The 21,685-nt window shown below is 41.5% G+C and overlaps 1 protein-coding gene across 1 annotated transcript in view; it reads right to left on the bottom strand.

Moving 5' to 3' along the window:
- slc25a21 (solute carrier family 25 member 21) overlaps nt 1-21,685 on the bottom strand; it is an 84,231-nt gene that overhangs the window by 6,058 nt on the left and 56,488 nt on the right. The window contains exons 4-6 of the mRNA XM_018663702.2: nt 10,005-10,088; nt 3,399-3,465; nt 2,437-2,496 (exon numbers count right to left, since the gene is read on the bottom strand). Of these exons, the coding sequence (XP_018519218.1) occupies nt 2,437-2,496; nt 3,399-3,465; nt 10,005-10,088 (211 nt within the window). The remainder of the gene's footprint in view (nt 1-2,436; nt 2,497-3,398; nt 3,466-10,004; nt 10,089-21,685) is intronic.

Below are 21,685 nucleotides of genomic sequence, written 5' to 3'. Positions count from 1 at the left end.
TTGCAACACTACATGTATTTGCATAAGGCTGTATATGTCTGCATGTGTGTGTGTGTATGTGCACGTGTGCGTGCTCAGAGAGAAGCGTAATGGGAACATGTCAAGAACGTGTCTATAGCTCATTACTCTTCCTGCCTCTTTATCCTGCTGTCAGAGCCCCGGGACCCATCCTCTCAAACATGCCTTGTGATGTTTACACAGCCAGCCAGCCACGTTTTAATTCCTTATTTGTATTATTACTGTGTGTGTCCTCATTAATCAGAGTGAAGGCATTCAGCTGTGCCATGCTGAATAGGAGAGAGAGAGAACCATTCAGAACCAGTCTGTAATTCACTTGCACTAATGATCAGATGTGATTACAGTACTTGATACGCACAGGCCTCTGAGGGAAATGGGGTTGGAGACATTTGAAGAGGAGGAAGAAGATAGTGAGAAGGAGGCGGAAGAAGCGGGAAAGGAGAACATGATGGATGGGACAGGTAAACATTTCTCCACCAATGGCTGTAAAAACAAGCCAAGGATATGCGCCATGCTGGGGCGGTCCCGATGCTTAGCTACAGGTAAGCCATCCATCATGGCTGACACTTGGCTGCCACCTGAATAGGCGGTGTGTGGTGACCGCACCTCAGCAACGCAAATCTGTCTAGCTTAAAACTCTGACTCAACGTAACAGAAACCAGATTAGTCAAGAGGAATGAAACCACTTGTATGTTCATGGACTGTGGTATAACCAGTCTCTAGAATTAAAAAATCAACAAGCAAACATACAGTAGGGTATATTTATTATGTATTACATTATTTTAACACACTGGATTTGAAATTAAACATTATGTGTGAAGTTTAAGTCATGAATACAACACCTTATTGGGAGGAAACAGTAATTCTTACTGCAGCAAAGAAAAGCAATCTTATTTACCTAGCACATCTCTTCTCACTTTACGTGCAATAGAACTGCACCAAGTAATGCTGCCTTTCTCTCTTTTTGTCAACACTGCTGATTACATGGTTGTCTCGTTTGAATACGTTTTATTGGAATTCTCGGTGGATAAAAACCAACCAGGGATTCCATGCTTATATGGTCAGTGTGAGCACACATGTTGGTCAATTGATCTGTACAGTGTGAGCGTAACAGCTGCAGTTTTTGGCCACTCAGAGAGGCGGAAAAAAAATGTGCCGAGTGAGTTAACATAATGTACAAGATTAATAAAAAAGGCACAGTGTTTGCCCAGCTTTAAGTCTGCACTTTAATTTTATAGTTGTGTCATTTCATATCCAGTGTGATGGAATAAATATCCAAAACAAAACCGACATGATATTTACAGTAAAGACTGCACTCTACCAGTAAAGTTTTTTATTTGTATTAGCTTGTAATGTTTTAAAAATATTACATTTGAATGTCTTGGTTATATACAGTAATCTTTTTTCCCTGCTTTCAAATTCTGTTCATGCTAATCACCATACATGCTCTCACACTGGGAGCCAGTAAAATCAAAAGAAAACAAAGCCTCTGTAATAAAAATAGCTCCTGACAAGCTGCCAGTTACACTGGCTTCACACAAAGCAGTACCAACCAAATGTCTTTTAACTCTCTTTTAATGGCGGTTCTGTTGTGTGGAATGGAGCGCATGCTCGTACAGTCGTAGGTTCAGGCAGAGACATGAAGTGCCAAGCTGATCAGCTGATGACCAGCTGATCTCCTGAGGTGCCAACTACACACCCAATCATAAAAGAGAGCAGTCTATTGAAACACCATGCTTCAAACATCTATGCCACTCTGTGTTTTTTTTTTTTTTGTAATCATACAAATTATGAATAATACTATAGTTCACTCTACTTGTTTAGACAGGGATGGTACATTTTTAGAACTAAGTAGCAATCTAAACACCACCCAGTTGTTATTGATTTGAGTTGGTTCACAGACTATTACTGACCTTTGTTATACCATTTATGATAAACTTGAATGTATTAGACATCATGGATGCTGCCACATGTACTTAAGACCTGAGAAAACTGTTATCCGATGCCTTTATGACTTAATCCACACTTGAAGATTTTTCTTTTATTCCTTTCTAACGTGAGATGGCCTTTGGTTTATGTAGTCAAACTGTCTTTATGTCAGTTTTCTTTTTCTATTTGTCAGAGTAATAAACTCTCTCTGTCTTACCAAAAAATGTAACATGAATAATAAATTCTTTAGATGTACTACTGCATTACCTGTGTTTGTACATGAAACAGCAGTGAAAACTGTACCTTGACAGCAAAGTTTACATTAATTAATTTGGCTGGTAAAATTATTCTTGGCATTTGTCTTTGTTTTATCAGTCTATGGCAGGAGAGCTGAGTTGTTGGTTTTTGAACGTTCTTCCTGTCCCTCGTGTGTGTGTGTTTATTTTACAGGTGAAAGTGTATTCAGGTGTTTCTGTGTCTGAGACTTACCACACCAGGAGACAATGGGGTCAAATTCAGCGCCTTCTTGTATTGCTCAAAAGTGAAAAACTGTGGAGGAAAGATCAGGATTAATGAGGTGTCAGAGAGTTACAGTGCATTCACAAGCCGACGTCTCTGCACACATACACACCCACGTATACACAAGGACACACACTATTAAAAGGCGGCTACCTTAAAAACACACAAGGAGCCATGAAGTTTGGTGAGCATTGTTATCAACTCAAGCACATGAAAATTAAGCATTTTCAGTGGAAAGCGGAAAGTGTGGAGCACATTCTCGAAAGGAGACACATCCTCTGATTTGTTTATCTGAGCAAAGGGCAAAATGCCAGCAGAGGCGTCTTAATTTACTTAATTCTTCGCTCCAGACATTTCTCACCATCAGCCAGCTTTGTTCACTGTGTGAGTGATTACCCCATCTTCTCAGTGTGAGTGCTTATTTTGAAAGTTCACACATCCTCGTCTCCAGCATCTCATTACAGAGCAGCTCCAGACCAGGCATCAGGCCCCCTCTGTGCCCCCCCACCCCACCCTCCACTTGCCTACCCCAACCCCCAACACCCCATTACATGTTGTGTGAATGTGAAGCCAGACACACACACACACACACACACACACACACACACACACACCACACACCACACACCACACACACACACACACACACACACACAGGAGATTGGGCTCAGAGAAAAGCTTGCTGTAACTACTTGTACATCAATATTTGGTAGGATGACAGAACAAATAGGAGTGGTGGAGGAAGCAGACATGGCAGAGGGAGTCATGTGTTTAATCAACATGTGTGTACCATGTTAGAGCAACTGCGGTTTGGGTGTTTTCATACGGCAGTGGAGCAGTTCACAGTGTAACCAGAGTCTGAGCGTTGTTGCATCACAGGCCAAGAAGCTTTGTGGCTTTCTATGAACAAACATGCACATCCTTCATCTCACCTTGACCGCTCTCTTTGGTGTCTCTGCCAGAATTGGAGGTAGAATTCCCTTGTAGAAGCCAAAGACACTGTGGAGAGAGAAAATAAAATGTTAAAAACAATACTTATCTGATGACTTGTCAAGCTCTACTTGATATTTTGATCAAACACGACGTAGTCGAGACCTGAAACAATTAGTCAATTAATCATATAGTTGATTGAGAAAAATGAATCAGCAAAGAACCGAACATTATGTAGTTCTAATATCTAGTTGAAGATTACAGCTCTTCTTTCTCATGTGTGATAGTAAAGTGAATATATTTGGGTTTTGGAGTGGAAAAAACAAGCGGTTTGAAGATGCCGCCATATTCTGATATTTTATAGACTGTAATCAATCCATTAATCAAGAGAATAAAAGCAGAATCAATAGAATTAAAATAATCATTAGTTGTGTTTCATTTTGAACTTTCCATTATAAATGTGTCATCTACAAGCCCTCAAGCTAAAATATGACATGAGACACTGACATGTCCTTTTCTCAGAAACGTCAAAGCTCCTTTAAAGACATGATTACGACTAACCTTTAAGGAGCTTAAATTTTCTCACATCCTGGTATGATCTTTTAACATAGCACCTTCTGTATGGTTACTGCATCAGTCCAATTTTTAACAATACTGAATATAGATGGCAGGCCTAATACCATGCTCACAAAATGGAAACAGAAAGTATATTACTGCTGCTTGGCAACATAAATACCAAGATACATTTTCAAACCACAAACCTTGGTAAACATCCTCTGCAGGAATTTGTGGAGGAAATGATTTGAGAGTTTATTTCAGCATTTGATATACTGGATGTTGCAGAAGACGGTAGCTAACTATAATTTTAGTCAATTTGGTCGTTTGCCTTTGCTCAATCATACATCCAGCCATGATTTAAAGCATACTTGAAGGCAGGAAAAATAATAAAATGATACAGTGAGTTATGTATATAGAAATGTGTGCCTACATTTAACACAAGCTGTATTTAGTTAGAAACTGATTTTATGGAGTATATATACAGAGTAAATGGACAGATAGTTGGTTTTATTCACTTCCCTTTTAATGCATCTCTTAAAACACTTATTTGATCTTTCTAATTATCTTTCTAAAGTGTTCAGAATCTTTATTCTACCCATATAACTCATCTACAAAAAGATCACTTATTACCTTATAACTGAAACATTTTATAGCTTCATTTTATTTTTCCATATCAAGATTTTGTTTTTACTCATTTGGGCAAAGTATGGAAATGTAACAAAGGAGAAGGTTATAAATTCCTACTACTCCATGACCAGTTTTTGATGTATACGTGTAAGGAGATAGTACTATGTTTTCTGTTTTGTAAAGATGGCACAAAGCATGTTTCGTATACATTCAGAAGTGCATACACATGCATTTCCCTCACTCTTTGATTTAGTGAAAACATGGGTGGAATAGTTCATTGGTTTGAACTTGTAGAGGACCGGGTAGATGATGTCAGACAAGTTGCTGATCAAAGAAAAAACATGGTGCTGATTAATTTTCAAATATTTTCTTTATAATGTTTGTGTCCAAACAGTCTTTCTCAGACACTACTGTCCTGCCTACCTGCAGCATTAGTGGCCAACAATTTATTATGTAAAAAATCATATTTGTGGTTTAGGGCCCAGGTGTGAAACACAGCACACCTGTAGAATCACATACTATTGAGTCATTAGCTGTTGTGTAGATAACAAACAGTTACGGGTGACAGCAAATTACTTTTCCCCTGCTGCCATTCTTAAATGTTGTTTTAAAGGGATTGACACAAAGTGAAACAGGTAAAACAGGTTTAAATCTTTAACCAAGAGATACAGCAAACACATCATCTTCTCATTTTGCAACCAATACAGATATTCCAGGCATTGTAGGGTTAATTATGTAATTATCACCACCCTTGTTCATTTTTATACATAATTAACCATAATGCAGTAGCCAGTTATAGAAATCACACACTGTGTCTAAACAAGAGTGGAGCAGTTCTCACAAATTGTCCAACTGTGATATAAATCACAAGTGAAACCACAGTTTTTAGAAGCATGTCTGAGTTCAGACTGAACAACATGACCAAAAGTGTCCATTTATTTCTAATGGAGCTGAGAGACCAGTGAACCTGACCAAAATGTTAACAGTCAACAAACCGGTTTCTAAAGCTGGATAAATTTTTTTTGCGGTCAGTAGCTGTCAAAAGCTTTTCAGATTTTCACACTTCCTTGTTTCTTTACCAGGGGAACATGTTTCCATGAGCAAATATTCTGTCTATAGAAAATGCAAAATATGCTAGTTCCATTCAAAGCTTCCTGTGTGTTGAGCCAGACGAACACGCATCTCAGAAACACTGAGTTCGATTACACGATGGAAAGCTTTTACATCACTTTTTCAGATGAGTCCTGACTGTTTAATTATGACAAAAGAGCACTCCACTAATTCAGCAGTGGTAGTTTTACACAGCAATGAGTACATTTTGTGTAAGTGTTTATTAATGTACAGAATTGGTCAGCAATTATAACTCATCCTATGAAGACACAAGTGTGTTTTGCATATTAATATTCATTATCTGTTTATACAGCAGCCTCCACTTACAGATACCCACACGGATAAACCCTTACTATCTATTTACAAACCATTTGAGAGACAGACGAACACATTGCTGGTTTCAGTCTTTTCACGAGATGGTGAACAGTAATAATAATATTAAATATCACCAGCCTGATCCTTTATCAAACCAATTAATTTATCTGTAAACATTATAGTGAGGGCATCCAGAGACTAGTCAGCCAAAACAGAGTGACGCCTCAGCTAAGTTGCTTGCAGGTGACATAGAGAGACAAAGTATAAGGGAGTGCATATTGATATTATACACAGGTCTGTGGACAAAGAGTACAATGTGGCGTGACCGACTGTATCCTGTGAACACCGGCACCAGCTCTGTTGTGACAACATGGTCTACAAGTCAACAGAGATGATCTTGGTTGATTGGGTCCAAGTACAAATATTTTCGCTGCTGGTTACACATTTCCACTGAATATGACCTGAGAACAACAAGCTATTAAACAGAATCCACAAGAGTGATGCCAGCTTTCCAAAACTGCAGTGAACCACAAGTAATTATCATAACACTTGTCAAGTATCAGGTGACAGAGTAAACCAATTTCATTAACACCTCAAGTTACACAAGTGATACTGGTTCCAGGTAATTGAGCCACCAGAATAAAAGTGGAGTAAGGCAATATGGCAAAGGAGAATCCTTCCTGGAAGTTAAATAGTAATTCCTCATTTTGTTTGTGTAAACAAGTTATTTCAGTCAGACGGAAGGCCCTTTCCTCTGCTCTCTTTGTCCATGCAAATGCTGGCCATAGATTTCCCGGGTGTGGTCAAGCTGGGGAGCCACCAGGTGATGGAGGAGGAGTGAAATTTGTTACAGAACAAATATGGCCTCTAGTGAGTGGCATTCATTTGAATCCTAATTTGATTTCCAATGTAAAGTACACACAAAGTCCCTTTTTGGCTTCTTTAAACAAATGGCCTCCTGACAGCGTGCGGGGGAAGAGTGGAGGGGGCAAATGGATATGTGTGAGTGTGTGTGTGTTTGTATGTACTGGTGTGTATGATTTGTCTTTAATTTTCATAAACCTTTCCTTTTTTAACAGCCTCCATCCATCTGGGGAGGTGGGTAGCACTGATGGAACCACAAAGACACATTTGATTAAATAAACTGGCCAATAATATCCATCTGACACAAATTCTGACTTTCTAACAGTGGAAATGTGTAAGTGCATAAAGTGAAAGATCATTTGAGTTATTATTTGTGTTTTATTATTGTGCTGATTTTCACAGCACTGCCATGGGGAAAATCTTCAGGGAATATGAGCTGCCTCAGGGAACTTTTTAATGTAAACAACCGGCATGCTTCATCTGCAAATATTTGCACTTTCCCAGTGTCTGCTGTAACCTTGACATTGTCACAGAGAATCACCAGTGGCCAGGATTCACTGGATAAAGGTACAAACAACAAGTGTGTCTACTTTAGGCATTATAGAAACAATCTAAACTTACTCTGGTGTATCATGTACACCATTGAGGTAACAAATACGATTCATTCACAGTTTCATTTATTGATTTTGTGGCGGGGGTGAGTGGAAGTGAGAACTGATATTTATTTATATATCTGAGTTTCTACTTACAGTTCATGTTTTAGGTGATCAAACATTCACACACTATTACATTTTATTGTCTCTAGTGCAATCCATAAAGTGAAATGGTAAACTGTAATTTTCTAAAATATCTCCTTTGACCCTAAACGTGGACAGTGCAGTGTGTACTAAAGTGGTTCACACCTGGAGGCCACATTTTCTGAAGAACTTAACTCAAACAGACTCATTTTTTAAATTTGTAGTGGGATAAGATAATGTCAAAAGAGAACTACAATTATTAGATTTTTTTGTTATGAATTAGATAAGAGGATTAATGCCATAACTACCTGTATGATAAATATCAAGCTACCGCCAACTGAACTGAACAGCTTGGAAAGTGACAGGAAACGAGCATGGCTTTGTCCAAAGACAACAAAATCCATCTACCAACACCTAATTAATTAATGCGCCATGTCTTGTCTGTTTAATCTGGACAAAATCAGAGACGTAAAATGACAGGTAGCTCTGGGCATACAAGCAAATTAGCAAGCTTCCCAAAATGTCGAACTATTCCCTTAACCTGATTGCTGCTTCATACAAACATGCCTGTTTCGCCCCAGCTAAACATATGTAATATGGTGGACACGCTTATCTGCACTTCTTCACACTTCCATGAATGTATATATATTTTTTGCATGGGTGGTCCCAGCTGGAGTCAACCCCACCCCCTCACCAATCCATGCATACACTGTTAGTTCCAGGCATTACTCATTGATCTACTGTACGGAGGCCAATCGCTCTCTGCTGTAATGCATGGACCCTTTTAATAATCCTGTGGCCGTGCTTTGGGTCCCGACCCAGTCTCTGGATACCACACTGGTAAAGAATGCTCGAGAATAGAGTCTTTTTGTTTGCCTCCAGACGGAAACACTTAACACATGCTCACGCTGCTGCACCCACATGCAACAGAAAAAAAGAGGAGTGTGGCCTGTAAGGCAATACACAACCAAGTGTTGGTGAGCATAGTTCACACTGTCACACACTTATGAGCACAGCTACAAGGATTTCATGGTAGATTTTCCAGATTTAATAACAACCCAATGTGAAATTTTGACTCTTTAACAGAAAAAATCTGTAATTTCTTATATAAAAAGTAAAGCATGTAGCTTTAGTTATTGTGTCCAGGCTTCAGAGTGACTAAAAGATGGGGTCATACGTGTGCATATTTCCATGTCTTTCTTCAGTTTAATCACCAAGCTTGAACTGAGAGCTCAGGTTTCCTCCCTCATCGCCTCAGAGAGAGGGAGGTCTGGTGTTAGCTCAGTCCTGCCATGAGCTGACGAGAGATGTTTATTTTTAATAATAATTCTACAACAGCGGGGCCTAACACTATTTGTGTAAATTATAACTAAGTGGTTTGGCCTGGAGGTAATCCTCAATGTGCTACTGGGGAGTGATTACAGCCTCCGCAAAAATATACTGTTAGTGATAATTGGTCAACACGTAAGTGAATCTTCCGTCTATGGGGACTCTCCGTCACATGCTTAAAGTCAAATAGCTGTCATAGTTGATGGTAAGGATGCTGTGTAATTTGGCAACCATTTTATCGTGCCAGAGAGTTCTCTGGAAATTCATGCAGACCTACTCCCAAAGGACACACCCAAAAAGCATGCAGGCACACAGGCATTAAATTTCACACAGTGAGTGCGTGGGTGTGTGTGGGGTGAAGAGGGCACAGCTACTGTAGCAGGATAGCTGTGTCTGTTGAACTACAGCCAACAGAGGATTTCCAACTGTCACTAGCCGGCTTCTCACGGTGCGCCTGCTCACACCTCGCAGCAGATCAACTTTATATCCGCTGTAAAGCTGTCGACTCGCCGTAAACAGAGCGAGTGGCAACCACTTTCTCCTACGCCTGCACTGTCTCACAGACCTGTCACAAGGCAGCCAGAGGAGGAGGGAGCGTGGCAGGATGACAGTATTTAGTTAAGTTGTGAAAGTTGAACATTTAGGTTCTAAAGGTAATAACAACTGTACTCAGGTACAATGAGTTGTAAGGCATGTTCAGTAGCTTGCTGCAGGATATTTCTGCAAGCTGCTGACAGACACATCAGCTACCTTAAAGCAACCAACACCTTCAACTTTCCAGCCACAAGAACACCTGCCTACCGTACCTTTAAGTTACATTTAAATAAAGCAGCATGTTTGTTATAGATATCACTCAAAATTTTGCTAACTACATATGTTTTAACCACGACAATGATTTATCAGCCATTTAAACACTAAACCTGCAGCCAGTTTGAGTGAGGAAGGAAAACTTTATTCCTTCGCTGCACACAGGAAACAGGAAGCCAGATGTGACTGGTGCACTGAAGAAACTGTGTTTAACTTTTTTTTTAGTCTTGCAGTTGGCAACGACTGTTGTGGAAAACCTACCCTTCATTGCGGAAGATGGTCCGGAAACAATCACCTAGGCTCTTGTAGCTGGTGGGGTCACTGCTCCCCCTCTGGATCTGGAATCTGCAATGATAAAGTTCTCATTAAAGTTTCCATTAGTACAAATTTTACATACATCAACGCCACATTCAAACTAGGGTCTGTATTAGGCCTCTATTACAGGTACCCCATTGTTGTTACTTTAACCTTTTTGTTTTCTTTCTTCATTGTCCTCGTTGTCTGTGTAAAATGTGTGCAGAACAAATCTGATCTTTATCATGGAAATGAGCTAATTTCCCTCCCTCTCTCTTTCATCATACGCCTTTTTTCCTCCTCTGCTAAAATGAGAGGCTCCTACCACCAGGTCCCCCTCAGCGCAGGGGAGAGCTCAAACATTTATTTAACCCAACCGATCCAATTAGCCACCCAACTCCACAGGACCAGGCCTTTTTGCAGCGAGCTTTTCAGCTGCTAACATGCTAGTAAGCCAATTGTAACAGCTCTTCAGTTACGTGTAAATTTTTAATATGATGGAGCCAGTCGAAGGACTTTTTGTTGTATAGCAAACATGCTGGTACCTGCCTAATAAAGGCTGGTGAGCTGTGTGTAAATCTTTTACATGAGAGACCAGTTGGGGGTGAAAGAATGAACGGAGCCTGTTAGAGATAAAGAGTTTCAGGTATTGGTACTCTAAAGGGGATGAGAAGAGATCTAGTTATATACAGCCATGTAGCTTACACATGGATCCTGAATTCCAAAAAAACAAACCTGTCAAACTACGTAGTCTGGCAAGATTACATAGTGATTATAAACTTAATTCAGATGAGTGACTAATAAAACACTGATTACACAATATGGGACTTGACAACTTGAACAACAAGGTGGACATGAGGGATCAGGGTTGAAACAGATAAAGAAGTTTCGAGAGTAGGAGGAAACAGGACAAGAGAAAGATTCCCTCCTCATATGGCTTCAACTGCCAGGTCACAAGGTCAGCAGTAAGTCGTCCATGCGGGTGCCTGATGGGGCCATAAAGAGCCCCCAGGCTCCAGTGGAGGGGGAGTTTAGTGGGGTGAGCGGCCTTTCATATCGCTAACAGATTAACATCTTAGAGGGGTGTCCCTCAAATCCTATTTGGTGGATTCCCAAATAGCTTGTAACCCATTCCTGAAAACCAGTTAAAACAGCATAATAAATAGATGTCTGACACCATATTAAAGAGAAGAAGAAAAGAAGGACTCCAGGTATGAGGGGATGGTGGAATACAGGGTACAGCGGGGGGGCAAAGACCCGGAAGATTTAAGACTACTGGGACTTGTAAACAAATTCAAATCTGGCTTAATTAAAGGCATATGACGCTGGGGTCAGGGATGGTAGAGACCCTGTTCCCAGTCTCCTCCCGTCTCCTTTACTCTGCCTGCCTCGACCCGAACCGGCCCTGAGAGAGTGTGGTTGCCAGGGCTGTGGTCCGGTTCCAGCCCCCTGACTCCACTTGTGACCCAGAGGTCACCTCATTTCCTCATGGCCCTCTCCTACCCTGCCATAAAAGCCAGGGACCAAACAGTATGGCCCAGAGAGTGGGAGATAATAGGGAGGACCAGAAGAACTTGTGGCAGCAGGGGGAACCGTCAGGCCCCTGGCTAGGAAGCTGCTAATGTTGCTTTTCACGGCAACCAAGGTGGAAAATAAGATTCTAAGCAGTCCTGGTTAAACGTCCTGCTTTTAGAGGATTTGTAGAGACAAGAAAGCTCTAGTTTCTGTTAATAAGGCCTTAGTGAATAAAGAGATGTACTAGTTGGCTGAAAAAGAGCAAAAGATAGCCTCCAAGGCTCTGGCAGATTCACTTGGCCTTGGAGTCAGCCATGCAGATCATAAACTCTGCAGACAGAAGACCCAAGGAAAACCCTGGGGCTTCTTTAAAACACACCGCTTGGAGCATCTCATTCAATCATCAGCCAAAGCTATTGGAGATAGAGTATACTCAGAGTATACTCGGAGGTGATGAGATCTGTGAGTTCATCAAGAGTCTCTCTTCTTTTCCCTTCTTACCCACATCCCACTCTCCATGCATTTGTGCTTTACAGGCCCTGAGCTGCCCAGGTGAGGGTGAAGGCAAGGGCAGGTTGGTGCTTCTGTGAACGAGACAAGCACTCGGGGGTAAATAATCCCGAAGACCTCGTCCACCTGACCCCCACTGCCTATAAAAGTACAAATTCGCGGCGTCCACGGAGAAGTCAAAAAGGTAAATGAGGGCGGAGTAGCTGGCTTGAGCCCCCTTCTTTGTATTTTTATGGACACTAACGCAGTGTTTGAGGGCCTTGCGAGGCCGTGTCCGCTCCCAGACCCCGGTGGTAATGGGCTCGAACTGGGGACCAACAAGACGGGCTGTCACCTCAGAGAAGACGAGATGTTGAGGTGAGGCTCATTAATGATGGTGTTAAAAAAATGCCTATGGGAAGGGGTAGGGGGGGTTATTAGGTTGATCAAAAGGCAGAGGCTTGATGGGCTTACTTTTAAAGGGGTAGGCTGAGCTTTTTAGGAGATCTCTTAAAAATATGCCCTATTAAATGAGGGGTATTCCCTCAGTGGTACTCAAAGCGTGGCGATTTTGATGACTTGCTCAGTTTAAAATTTAGGGTCTAATAAGCGCTGATATGAAATCTTATTTATAGCTGTTCAGGCAGATCCACATATAAATTAACACCCGATGCAGAGAGGTAATGACCTAATCTACAACAGGTAGTTATCTTTAGCTATCTATTATACTGTAATATTTCACATTGTGCAATTTTCTCCAAGTATGACCGTTTGATTTATATGTGTTGCTGTGTATTTGGATTGGTTGCTACAGCGAAAGCCTTGATCTACTCATGCCTTCCCTCTTGGAATGCCAAGTGCTTAGACAAAAAAGGAGAGACACAAAATATGACTGAAGGAGAAGAACTGAATCACCGGGGGGGAGGGATGAAAGTTGAGCAATTTCTCATGTTAGATCTGAAGTGCATAAGACAATCCAGAAGGCAACATAAAGGGGAAATCTATTTTTTACAGCTAGACAGTTAATTTTAATGAGCAGGATCATAAAGATGGTAAAAGTCCATTGCATTGGTACATGAGGTTAAGAGCACTTTTCCGACCTAAATGGTCCAACATGGCGAATGCGGCCAGTCGTGACTTTAGCCATCCAATTGTGCTTCAGGGTTAAAGACTGTAACCAAAAATAAAAGGGTCCTTTTTGGATCCAATAGCTGCTTGTTTTGACAACTCACTGTTGTTGACAACGGTGCTGACTGAGTCTCACTGAAATAAAAATGTTGTTTGATGAATAAAAGAGTATAAAACAAGTAGCATGATACTTGATGTCTAAGAACTTGTACTGTAGCATTGAACATGCCTTTATTTATTTGGGATACACTCCAAATTTATGATGACTAGCTCTTGCTCCTATGTGGTTTGCAAGTCCTTTTGGACAAAAGTGTCTGCCAAATAAATGTAATGTAATAATGCTGATTTTAACTGGCTTCCATTGTGCGCAGTAACACAGCAAAAGAGCAAAGAAAACAAATATTGATAGAGGGTATGTATGACAAAACTGTTAAAAGAAAAAGTGTTTGAGTGTGGCAGGAGGAGGCTAATAAAGACAGACCTTTGGAGAGCGGAATAGGAAAATAAAGTCGAGGGAAAGAAGATGCAAGATGCAAGCAGAGGGGAAGTGATAAACCTTTGGCGCTTGTGACACGGCAGGCTGCCAGAGCTTGATCTGGACCAGGCCAGGTTGGGTTTCACCAACACCACAAACCCTCCTGGACCTGGGACAGCCCAGGTTAGGGACATGGCTTTGGTGTGGATAAGGGAGAAAAAGTTACTCTGGCTGTTAAAAGGGCTACGACATCCTTCTGTGATTCTGGATTCTTTCTCACGCCGATAAAACTGACTCCTCTGATTCCCTACGGTGATGTTGGGACCAGTTTGCCGGTCCAGATGTCTGCTCATATACTGTGACCTCTGTGACCCGAGATCAGACTGCGTTACCGTGGAGGAGCAGGAAAAGAGCTGCATAAAACAGCACGAGAACAGGCTGGGCAGGTCCAGGCCAAGACTGAGACTCAGATGTTTTGAGCATTACAAACCTCTGGTTGACTGATAGATCACTCTATATGTTAGAGTGGACTGTAGCAAATTTAGAAAGCCACTAATGTTGAAGTGGAGCAGATAGGTGGAAAAAATGAGTAGCCTCACTGACATTTCCAGTAAGTGGTTGCATAACAGAAAGGATTTCTTGGGTGTTTAAACTGGGGTCTCTTAACCTCTGCCAAATGCTGTTAACTGAAATTATGGTGCTAATGTTAGAGTAGTAATTTCAATTACAGCATGACAAAACAGCAGTTCTCAAAATACTCTACAGGAATTTTATTAAAAAAAAATATTTTTCTGCCGACCTGAGTGGTCTCCTCAAGAACTTTTCTTTATAAGTAACCAAACTAGATTTAATTGTAATATAAGAGAAAAATACAAATCCATGCCTGAATAAAACTGAGAAAAACAGAGGCCATGACAGAGGTTGGCAGCCCAGACAAGCTATGTCGGGATTACCCAGTGTTAGACTGGTCCAAGCCAGCGACAGTAACGGCCACTTTGATGTGAGGAAATGCTGCAGGATTTTGGAGACTCCCCTGACAGCAGGTTACCACTGGCTATAACACAGGCAGCTCCAGACAGAAGACAACTGCCCTGCGTGCTTCCAGGGGGAAACCTGAGAGTCACTATTACTACATTGCGCTGTCTTGTCTCAGCCGTGTCTCAAGAGGCCAAGACATAGAGCTCTGCTGCAGGCGCCAACAACCACCTCAAAAAAGAAATGAGGTTTTATGGGGGCCTTTCTCATTGCTTTGAAATGACTCATTTCAGCTTTAAACCTTTATAAATTTCATTTTGGGTCTGTAGCGATACCAATTTAGAACCATATAAATGTTGTTTTGTAAAGGTAGAATGATCAGTAAGATGTAGATTCCACAAGCACACATGGATAAAGGTATCTAAGTGACAAACTACCATTACTGTTATCTTCCTCTTGAACTTCTTTCTGCATTTAGCTTTCCTTTCATCATTTATCAGACATATCTGTCTCAGACAAATACTGCCACTCTGTTCTCAACTGGTATTACTGAGTAAGAAGCAAGGATTAAGATTTAAGGCCAGTTCAGACTATACCCACTTCAACTGGACGCCAACCAGATCCTGTGCCAGTTTTTTGTAAGTGCAGCAAACTCCTGTGAGTGACATGAAGTGTTATGGATCCAGTCAGCGATAAAGACCTTCAAAGTAGCAACCATGTTTTTAAACAAGCTTGAAATGCATAACCAGTGGGACTAGGACTTAACTACTATGGAGGAAGTGTAAGGCCCGCTGCAGGGTTCTGGCGCTGGTCGTTGCAATTCAGCGTGAACCAGCAAAGCTCTGCAATTACGCTGAACCCCCGCACATGCCTCTCAAAATTTGAAATATTACGGTCTGCAGCCACAACGACTGTGTGTGGGTCTTTGTTGATGATTGGCTTGTTGGACTGTGCTTCACCGGAGCCAATCACTCTATCTACCACCTTCTCCAACAACATATTTTTTAAGACAAGAAAGAAGAATGAGGCAGCAGGCAGACACACGTGCTGTGCAATGGCCACATTGCGATCGTTTTAACAGAGAGACATCACATGCAGCTTTTAATCAACTTCAAGAATGGCCTTTGTGTGTGCTTGCTATAGATTTGTTCATAGCACTCTTTCAGAGCACAATGGCAACTCCTACAAAGACTGCGACACTTGTGAATGTACAAATTACGTGTTGTGGAGAGTGTGCACACAATGCACACAGTTTGGTGCAGGGACCATGCTGAGCCCTTAAGTGTCTGTTCAACACTTCAAGTGCAGATGATCAAAACTGCATCAACAAAGGAGTAGGTGAAAAAGCAAGCTCACATACTTACACAGTTTTAATGACTTTTTAATGAGCACAGAGTTGTGACACTGGAAACTGCCAGGCAGCTCTGCATCCACTGCTGCTTGGTCATCTACTGTTCTAGCAGTAGCACCAAGGTGACAACAACTAGTTTGCCTTTCTGAGTAACTCATAAGTGCAACAAACTGCTTGCAAGAGGTTGGAAAAGAAGTGATGGAGGCAGGATAAAGGATGTACAGACATGCATGTGTGAGTTTTGAGAGTCCAAAAAAAAAAAAAAAAAAAAGATGGGGCAGCAGGGGGGCAGCACTGTGGTTGCAGCACAGTCAGGGTCTAGTGAAATCAAAGCACACAATGCCTCAACTCTGTAATTAGTGTACTGGAATGTGAAGCCCTTCACTGATAATGATTACAGGTGCTCCAGTACGAGACACACACACACACACACACACACACACACAGACATGCACATCTGCTCTTTATGTGTACCTCGATCTATAGCTGAAATCTCTAATTCTGTAATCCTGCTAGTTACATCTCCAACATCTGTGAGCAACTGCAACAACATCTGTCGCAACATTAAAAATAATGGGTTAGTGTTTTTAAAGTTTATTTTTCTGGCATTTTGCCTTAGATAGTTGACAGGAAGGGGTAAAAAGAAATGGATGTTGCAGTTACATGGTATGCATCATATACTGCTGAGACCACCAGGATGCCCAATTTTTAGGTCCCAAATTTCACATTACTCTATAAATTAGAAATTGTTTTGTGAATCAGAGTATGGTATAGTTGTCCATGATACTTTCCTGTATCACAATATGGGATTGTGAACATTTGTATTGTGGTTTCGGTCTCAGTTTCAGAATGGGGAGGTTTTTGGGAGGTGTTGGAGGTTTTTTCTTTAATTTTGTGCTGTGTGTAGTTATAGAAAATGAGAATGAAACTGAGACTCAGACTTCATTCAGTGATTTTTTTTTTAACATCCAACACCTGTGTTTTTAAAATACTCACTTTTTGCAATATCTACACATGGCAACTACAACACAATTCAGTTCAGGTTAAGATCCCCGTTATGGGAAGTGAACCATATAAATATGGTTATGGTGAGGAAGAAACACCTAAAACACTTGGTTGAGGTGTATGGAAAAAATCACAGTTCCAGCGAACAACACAAAGGTTAATTGCAGGTCTGTGACGGGATGTGAACTCTCACCAACATGAATGCTGAATGTACTTCCCCATCCACCAGCCCACACTGCCACACCCTTACTTTCCGTCTTGCCACACATAGGGCACACTTCCCTCCTGTGTTCACACTGAACAAAAATCATCAGGTGTAGAATCATTAAATGTTGTGATTTTTTTAGATGGACTGATGGGTAGGTAGAGAGGACTATCTATCCATCTGTCTATCTTGCACATGATCATGTTATTTAAAATTTAAATATATGAAGAGACAATTGGGTTGAGCCATTATTTGCGTACAGAAGATTAAGGCATCACCCAAGAGAGTATGACAGGAATGCAAAGGCACTGCATTTAATCCTGCCAAATATGCTGCTTAGCTCTGCTCATGAAAAGACTTGCTCACTAACTTTCGAACCGGACTCACAACTCGCTCATGCTCCAAAGCAATGCACTGACTGAGTCTGGGTTATTCTCCTTGCATGTGTTTGACTTTACACTATGAGTAAAAGTCTTGCCCTGCAGTCTCACAGTGCCGGGGGGATTAAGAGCTGGCTTGACGACCGCTGACCTGCCTGCTCCTTTACAAGGAAAGATCAGCTATCAGGCTGCTGCTGCTTTGTGCCCTGCTGTTTGAGGGTTGTGTCAGGGATTCCTCCATAAGTGCAATGGGGTTCACCAAGCAGTTGGGGGGCGAACGGAGGTGGAGGCTGGAGGGAGAAGGAGGGGGGGGGGGGGGGGGGTTGAAGCCTTTGGGCCATCCTCAGCGCTGTCACACGTTTTGCCCCCAAAAGGACTAGACGTCATCTGTCAAAACTCTCATCAAAGATCACTTTCAAGCCCCCCAAGTGTGGCACACTTTCATGCGTGCTGTGACCAAATGGAGGTAGCGTTACCATGGATACCGCCGCAGGCAAAGGGCCAGTACCAGGTTTTTCTAATCAAGCTTGAAACAGGCTACTGGCAGACTTAGTGGTTTGCAATGACTCTGACAGGCATGTCATACAACACAATTTACAGAATTGCATAATTCAATACAAGTCTTCCAAGAGACATGTACAACAGGGACTTAAAAGAAAACATTACATAATCGCTCAACAAACTACAAATTTAGAAGTAATGATGGAAGTTTAAACAATGCATCCCACATGATGCCACATGATGCTGATGATGTTGTTATATAATGAGGTTTATATTAACAAAAGTTGGGGCTAATTCAGCAACAGGCTAACAAAGATGGTTGCTGAAAAACTGAAACCACACAAGACAGAACGGGAGGAGTTAAAAAGCTGGATAAAGAGTGGTTATCTGAGAGAGAAAAAAAGATGACAAGCAAGGGAAAAATTGGAATGAAGGAGCATGAAAGACAGGAACAGCGAGGGAGAAAGTTTTGGTGTAGAGGAAGAGCGGCGGCGCAGGAGGAGTGGCTCAGTCATGAGTTACTGCACAAAATACATCTTTGGGGCTTATTATGGCAAACACATCAGATCATGTGCATGCTGTGGAAACTGCAGGAAGTTCACAATGACAGGAGAGGTTTGCTCAGGCAGACGCAGACATGAGGAAGGCGTGGTTTCACTCTCTGGGCGGAAGGTGAAGGGGGTGATGGGAAGTTTCTTTCAGATGAGCATGAGTATGTTTGCGCATGCATGTGTATAAGGGTGGAGCTCCATGTAACAGGATCTCGACATGAAGGGAAATGTGGGCTCAGTGCAACTCTCTAATGAGAGGGAGAACCTGATCAGAGTCAGATGGGGTGCCCCAAGCGCACAGCCCCCTGCAGAAAGTGCCGCCCGACACCCTTTGTTACCTCCAAGTGAGCTGAGACCAGCCCATGAACCATGTAACTAGGTGGTTTCCAGGTTAATGAAAAGCTGTAACTCCGGTCCCACTGTCTCTCTCCGCTAAACTGACGACCGTCCTCCCTCCCCTCCAAACCCCGCACCCTCCATCTTCACCCCCACATTCCTGCCCCTACCCATGAAGGGGGGGTCAGGGTCAGGGGCAATTAACTGTTTACTTTGTGTGAAGTATGCTACATTTACATTTTGGGCTGATTATTATCCAGAGTGACTCACAATGAGCTTAATGTTTCAATTTTCTGGATTCACTTTAATCTTTGAATTGGGCATATTAAAAGCATCAAAGAACAAGAAACAGAGCTGTCACAGTTGCAGATGTGAAGTTGCATGTGTAATAAATAGTTGTCCTAAACTTTAAATAGTTCATAAAAACCAATAAATGTCAGAACTCTTCTCCAGCATACCACACTTAACCCTCCAACGATTTAGGCTATTTTGCCATGATCCCCCCCGATGACTGGCACCCAACTGTGTGTGCATTCTCCAAGAAACTAAACTTTGAATATGACACACAGAACATAATAATGTCTCCGCCAAGGTAGTAGAAAAGTGGTTGCGCCAAAGTGCTAAAACGAGAAAACAGGTACTGATAAGTAGAATAAGAAATGTGTTAATATTTTACTAATTAAAGTGAGGCTTTTTTCTTTGAGTTTTGAACTGTTGGTTGGAAAAAATCAAGCAGTCTGAAGAAGTCATCTTGAGCTCTGGACACTTATATTTTCATTATTGGCTGAAATTTTACAGACCCAGCAAAAAGCAGATGAATAAAAAAAAGAATCTACAGATTAACCAATAGTAAAAATAATTGTTAGTTGCAGCTCTACTACTGATACTCTTTTCTAATGGTTCAATTCAAACTACAACCAGCTGTATTAATAGAAATGTGTACTGTATTACTGTTTTGTCAAAAAATTTGTCAAAGACAAACCTCTACTGGCTCATTTGTCACACAGCTACAAGCAATGCCTGCTTATCTTAAAATGGCCAATATGAACATGTACAACTCTCTCACAGCGATGAAAGAGGCTGTAAGTCAGTCTGATGGAAGGTGGGCTCTGCAGGAGTCCCTCAGATGTAAGATAGATGTACTTGTTAGCAAAGGTGAGTAACAGGGGTCATGGCTCGACTGGTCAGTGGGCACGCTACGGGGAGTAAAAGCCAAACAACAAAGGCAAAAAGACACACTGTGAATCATCTGACAAGACTTTTACTTTTTAGGTCCCATATATATAGCAGTGTCCAGTGTGGTCAAGTCAAATATTTTCACACTTCTTTTATTATCTAAAAGCAGTTTTGTTGAATAACTCTGTCTTAATGGACATGCTTTGCTACTCTGATTTAAAAATAACTTGAGTAGTCCAAATTTTGTGCTAGCAATCATGCTGAAAGTTATGGGTCAACATTTTTTTCAAATATCTGGAACACAGCTATTCATTTATCTGCCAAAGCAGTCAGTCTTGGAAGATGAATCAGTATTTGTTTAAAGCAAAAAGCTGCCAAATGGTCCTGACATTTTTTTGATTCATAACATTAGTTGGCTACTGGTGGAGTGCTGCTACACCAATGGGGCAGCAGCTAATCTTAAATCAGCAGCAATTCACCACCACCACCCTCTTCCCTCTTCTTCTCCCCCTCAGAGAAAGAGGAGAAAGATAAACCCTCATTTGGAAAATAGGTAAACATCAGCTCCCAGGCAGGTACACACTTTGTCAAGTTTACTTTCCAAAAAAAAGGAAAAGGGAGAAAGAACGAAAAAAAAATCCCTTTGATTCTGACTTGGTGGAAAAAAGTAAATTTACTCCAGTTGCTGTTCAATTTGGACTGGTGGACATTAAAGCAGGAGCCGGTGCCTAATAAGAGCCATGCCAGAGAGAGAGAGAGAGGAGAGGGAGGGGAGGGAGAGAGAGAGAGAGAGAGAGAGAGAGAGAGAGAGAGAGAGACCCAGTGGAGGTGTGTCTGTGTCTGACTCACGGCTCCAAGGTTTCTGCTAATAGATTTCAGCTCCCTCAGTGTCCCAATTAGCTGGTATGTATGCTTGGTTTATGAATTCATGTGTGGATATTAAGTGTGTGAACAAGTGTGTAAACATGCATGTACTGTATGCATGCATATCTATATGTGTACTGTACATTTCTGTGTGTATCCGTCATTCAGAGTAGACACTAACCTCCTGTTGTTTAAACACTTGTGACATATAAATGTCAATTAAAATAAACAGAGAGACCGTTTCTTACATTACAAAAACACCCAGAGTATAACCTGAGCCAAGACCAAAAGGAATCAATTTACACAGACACATTCACAGCAACAGAACGTTTATCAAGATAAACACATGGCGACGCAAACAGAAAACAAACAGATAAAGCTGTCCAGTTTTAGAGCAGCTTTTACCACTTTTTAAGGAAGAGCATTACAAAGAAAATAGTGAGTGCACTTTTAACCCTGACCCTGTGTGAGGACGGACAGGCAAAGCTCACGACTTACCTGTAATAAACCCCCATAGCTTCGACACGTGAGCATAAATCACACCATGCGCCTTCAAAGTATCAAATATCGACTAATACAACACTGCTCGCCCCTTGGCTTTTATCCCTGCGTTTCCTCCCCTGTGTTCTGGTGGTGGTACTGCCTTCAAAGTGCAACCATCTCACTTTTTTAAAAGGCACACCGGGCAATTTATTTA

The sequence above is a fragment of the Lates calcarifer genome, linkage group LG19 (assembly GCF_001640805.2).
Source record: "Lates calcarifer isolate ASB-BC8 linkage group LG19, TLL_Latcal_v3, whole genome shotgun sequence".
Taxonomy (NCBI): domain Eukaryota; kingdom Metazoa; phylum Chordata; class Actinopteri; family Centropomidae; genus Lates; species Lates calcarifer.
The sequence above is the reverse complement of the archived record's forward strand: the minus strand, read 5'-3'. Positions and strand labels throughout refer to the sequence as shown.